General features: G+C 47.6%; 2 protein-coding genes across 2 annotated transcripts in view; both read left to right on the top strand.

The window, feature by feature from the left end:
* LOC310822221 (F-box only protein 39-like) overlaps nucleotides 1–509 on the top strand; it is a gene marked incomplete at both ends in the record, with an annotated part of 2,779 nt that extends 2,270 nt beyond the window's left edge. Inside the window, 2 exons of the mRNA XM_083694570.1 lie at nucleotides 85–261; nucleotides 405–509. Coding sequence (XP_083550696.1) covers nucleotides 85–261; nucleotides 405–509 — 282 coding nt within the window. The remainder of the gene's footprint in view (nucleotides 1–84; nucleotides 262–404) is intronic.
* Nucleotides 510–1,568: 1,059 nt separating this feature from the next.
* On the top strand, nucleotides 1,569–4,656 carry slc25a1a (solute carrier family 25 member 1a; the record flags this gene model as incomplete). The annotated part of the gene is made up of 9 exons (XM_083688312.1): nucleotides 1,569–1,824; nucleotides 2,326–2,433; nucleotides 2,703–2,802; nucleotides 2,922–3,060; nucleotides 3,185–3,269; nucleotides 3,398–3,502; nucleotides 3,811–3,926; nucleotides 4,377–4,450; nucleotides 4,542–4,656. The coding sequence occupies 9 exons, from the start codon at nucleotides 1,569–1,571 to the stop codon at nucleotides 4,654–4,656; spliced, it is 1,098 nt and encodes a 365-aa protein (XP_083544438.1).
* Between the last annotated feature and the right edge of the window lie 413 nt (nucleotides 4,657–5,069).

The following is a 5,069-nucleotide window of genomic DNA, read 5'->3' as shown; positions in this document are numbered from 1 at the left end:
CAAGTGCAAAAGTGCTTTTGCAATTCCAATTTATTCAGTCCAGGTATTTAGCTGTTTGTGTTCCCTTCTCCTGGCCATCTGCAGCGTCTCACCATGGACCTGAATAACTGCCATGAGTCCCTGGATGAGGAGCTGGTAGCTCTGGTGCAAATGTGTGTGCGTCTGCAGTACTTGAAGGTGTGGGCATTCCTGGACATCAGCACTGTGGAGAAGCTACTGCTGAACAGACTGGAGAAGGGGAGCAGCCTCAATAGCATCAGAGTGAGACACACACACACACACACACACACACACACACACACACACACACACACACACACACACACACCAATACTGATGATGTTGATGATGATGATGATGATGATGATGATGATGTGTCCAAGGTGAGGATCTACTCTGTGCAGGATGAGACCCAGGAGGAGGAGGAACAGCTAGAGGAGCTGTTGTCTCGCTACACACACCTGACCTCTGATCTACACCTCTCTGCTATCATCTACCCCATCATCTGACCACACACACACACACACACACACACACACACACACACCTCTCTGCTATCATCTACCCCATCATCTGACCACACACACGCATGCAGACACACACACACACACACACACACACACACACACACGCATGCAGACACACACAAACATACTGTCCCACTTCTACAATCTACCTCAACAACTAAATAAAAACAGTCAAATCTATTCTGTCACTTGTCTCCCTAGAGCTTGCCCAATGGTCTATTAAAAGATCATTTGGCAAATACACAAGCTTAGTTCCCGAGTAAGTTCTGCTTATTTATAGACTATGTGTCTTAGTACACATGCCCAAACCACACTGGTGTAACAGTGACACAAACATTGTCCCTATAAAGGAAGCCCCCCCCCCCCCCCCCCCTCTCTCTCTCTTTCTTTGCACATAAACGGTGACCCAGTTCCGTTGGAGGAGGGTACTGGGAGGACTATGGGGCCATGATAAGACCTCTTTTTAAAGGAACATTGTATTTTGTTGCCATTGGGATACAAAACATTCAGATTTATGGAATGTGTTATTGCTAGCTGAAGTATTGGGTGTGTTGTCATTTCTCATATTTTTCTGCCTGAATGTAATACCTCATGAATATCTCATTTAGGCCTAGGTAAAAAAACTAACTGCAACATAGCCCGTGATTCATTCGTGATTCTCAAATCAGATTATGATACCCTGGTTTTAATACTGTAACTCAAATTGATACATTCTAATTGTTTGCACACTGACCAATCAAATATCTCCATGACAGTGGTGACCCCACTGGATCGCTTACTATTGCGGCCATGCCATTGGTCGTCCGAAGCTCATAAATATTGAGATTATTGAATTAAAGCATAAATTAAGCAAATTAGCTGTCTGGGCCAATGGCTTGTCCCATCGCCTGACCGTAATTATAATATTCAGCACCACTTCGTCGCCACATTGGTGAAGCTGCGTTGTCGTTGGCTGGGCTCCACGGATGTTTATTTGGATGAATTGGCTTAGCTAGCTAACAGTTTTCTTATCGACTCAGATTTTGACCGAGTGTAACTGGTATGTCGTCTCTATTGAAACCGTTTTCTGTGTCGGACGGGCCTTGTGAGAGCGGTGGTTTGAAGCGAGGATGCTCCACGGCACCGCACCCCCAGTCACTGACCTCCAATCCAGCCCAGTGTTTGGGTGCTAGGAATGCCGTGGCAGCGACGTGCTCTTCCCCGGGAATCTACCCTTCCTACTCGGCTAGAAGGACGCTTGCGGCCGCTGCAATCGGAGGGAGGAAAGCTACACACCCTGGAAAGGCTATTCTTGCGGGTAAATTGCAGACACACATTTTCAGAAGAATTTCACCAAGTCAGTCATTTTCAAGACAGCTCGCCCCGCGGAACCGCATAATCGCAAGCTGTCGTCTCACCTAATAGTGGATTTGGGTTAAAACGCGCCTCACTCATTAATGAAATGAAGCGAGCTACTGCGTATTAGGCTCGATAGTTGCAACTGCGTAGCAGGTAACAACATCAAGTGTTTTACTTGAATTGTATATTGTTGTGAGTAATGTAAATGTAAATGAGTTCAGTCTGCTGCACCATTGCATCTCTTATCCGTGAGTAACTGGAATGAAATTCACATTAACTCCAGATAGACATGCACATCATCATCATCAACAACAACACAATCATCATCTTCATCGTGGGGAAAGCACTATGTAGAAGACAATTATTAGTCTATTCTCAAGATCAGAGCATTGCCCTCAGAAAATCCTAAAACAAGCTTTCCTGTCCAAACCTTAACCTCTCTCCCTCTCTCCCCGTGTAGGTGGCCTTGCAGGAGGTATAGAGATTTGTATCACCTTCCCAACGGAGTATGTGAAAACCCAACTACAGCTAGATGAGAGGGCTAACCCCCCACGTTACAGAGGCATAGGTACTGTGTGTGTGTGTGTGTGTGTGTGTGTGTGTGTGTGTGTGTGTGTGTGTGTGTGTGTGTGTCTGAATTGACGATGCAGGGCTGTGGGCAGAGGGGGTCTGTTGAGTGACAGTGCTGTGTGTGTGTGTGTGTGTGTGTGTGTGTGTGTGTGTCTGAATTGACGATGCAGGGCTGTGGGCTGAGGGGGTCTGTTGAGTGACAGTGCTGTGTGTGTGTGTGTGTGTGTTCGTGTGTGTTCGTGTGTGTGTTTGTGTTTGTGTCTGCAGGAGACTGTGTGAAATTAACAGTCCAGGACCATGGCCTTAGGGGTCTGTACCGTGGCCTTAGCTCTCTACTCTACGGATCCATTCCAAAGGCTGCTGTACGGTAGGATATACAACACCCTCACAGAGGCTGTACCACTCTTCATCTCTCCACACAATCTCTTTTCTCTCTCACACACACCACACACTCACTCCCTCTCTTTCACCCTCTCTCCCTCCCAGGTTCGGGACGTTTGAGGTGATTAGCAACCCCATGCGGGATGCCAACGGTCGCCTAGACAACACATGGAGCCTCTGGTGTGGATTAGGGGCAGGCATCGCAGAGGCTGTCCTGGTAGTCTGTCCAATGGAAACACTAAAGGTGGGTGGGGCTCTGTATAACTGTGTAGAGTGACCTCCCCTTGTTCCTCTCCTCACCCGACGTAACCCTTTCCTCTTCCTCCTCTCTCATTTCTCTTCTCTTCTGGCTCTCCCTCCTCCCCCAGGTGAAGTTTATCCATGACCAGTGTTCTCTCCAGCCGCGGTATAGAGGATTCTTCCATGGCGTCAAAGAGATCATCAGAGACCAGGGTGAGCGACAGACCGGCTCACTCCACGTTAACACTGCATCCCCTAGCTGGCCCTTGTTGTCGATTATGAACTAATGGTAGTAGTCAAGGAATATGAAAATAGATATAAACTGGTGTTTGTGTGTATAGGTGTGCGGGGGACCTACCAAGGGTTGACTGCGACCGTGCTGAAACAGGGAAGCAATCAGGCCATACGATTCTACGTGATGAACTCTCTACGCAACTGGTATAAAGGTGAGCGTGTCAGTCCTTCTTCTCTCGGGGGGGTTTGAACTGGTGTCCTACAGTATCCTACGTCCAGTCGCAACACTGTGTCGGATCTGTCGATCCAATCCTTTCCCTCATGACTGCAACTTCCCTCAGCCTGATGCAAGGGTTCTGACTGACAAAGAGTCTGCTTTCTTTCTCCCGCGCTTGAGGTGTCTCTCAATAGTCCGAGGAGGAGGCATCTTTGTTTCCTCTCCTCGTCTCCTTTCCTTGATCCTCTCTGATTTGAGAGAACTGCTCTGACCCCAGTCTGACCTCAGCGTTTGGTCTCCTAGGTGATGACCCTCGACGTGAGATGCACCCTATTGTGACAGCCATGTTTGGAGCGACAGCAGGGGCAGCCAGTGTGTTTGGAAACACCCCTCTAGACGTGGTCAAGACTAGGATGCAGGTATGAAACGTTTGTCCAGAATCCACAATTTGTTCTCAATTACTGACGTGGTTAAAGGGACACGATAGCATATTTGTATATTTTTTAGCCACTAGTTCTAAAATGAGCACTTACGAGCCAAAAACAGGTCTACGAAATAGAAAAAAATGTCAAGAAATTACCTGATTGGACAGAGAGGTGCGAACCTCCCCACTACCATGAGCAAAAGCTTATTTTGCAAAAGTTTAAACTAAGGTCTGTCGTCCAAAATGTGAGATATATAATTAGAATTTTTATTTCATTTTGTACTCTCACTTTATTATGTTACTGTGATGTGTGTGTGTGTGTGTGTGTGTGTGTGTGTGTGTGTGTGTGTGTGTGTGTGTGTGTGTGTGTGTGTGTGTGTGTGTGTGTGTGTGTGTGTGTGTGTGTGTGTGTGTGTGTGTGTGTGTGTGTGTGTGTGTTGCGTAGGGTTTGGAGGCGCATCGATACAAAAGCACAGTGGACTGCGCCTTCCAGATCCTGAAGAATGAAGGACCACAGGCGTGAGTAGAACTCAGGAGCAACACCAAACTCCTAACCCTCACCCTGGCCTCCCCTCGTCCCCTAACCATCTGTCCCTCTCTTGGTCTCTAGGTTTTATAAGGGAACAGTCCCCAGACTGGGCCGTGTGTGTCTGGACGTGGCCATCGTCTTTGTCATCTACGAGGAGGTCGTCAAACTGCTCAACAACGTCTGGAAGACTGAATGAACCGGCAGAGAGGAGATGGAGGTGCAGACTGCTGCCAAATCCCAAACAGTCCCCCCACCCTCTGGGCACTTCATGTAGATCTGAAAGGATTGGATAAGTATAAGCTCCATGGTAATAGCTCCATCTTTCCGTCTGGCAGATTAGGTGGAGTTTGCACCATGTTGGATGCATACACCTATCTGATCCACTCAGATCCAAGATAAGTGTCTAGGGGTTGTTTTTCTAGTTCTGTTACCCTTTTCACACTACTGAGCTGAGCCAAGCCTGTCTGTACTGTGCTGGCCTGGCCTGGCCTGGTTACGCATCCACCACAGTTTCTGGAACTGTGCTGGAAAAGACAATGTTAGAAGATAATGTAAGAGCCAGCGTAACATGGTTAGAGTTGGCACAATAGTGTGAAAAGGGTATTTTGG

Source organism: Argentina silus (genome assembly GCF_951799395.1).
Source record: "Argentina silus genome assembly, chromosome: 2".
Classification (NCBI taxonomy): domain Eukaryota; kingdom Metazoa; phylum Chordata; class Actinopteri; order Argentiniformes; family Argentinidae; genus Argentina; species Argentina silus.
The sequence above is the reverse complement of the archived record's forward strand: the minus strand, read 5'-3'. Positions and strand labels throughout refer to the sequence as shown.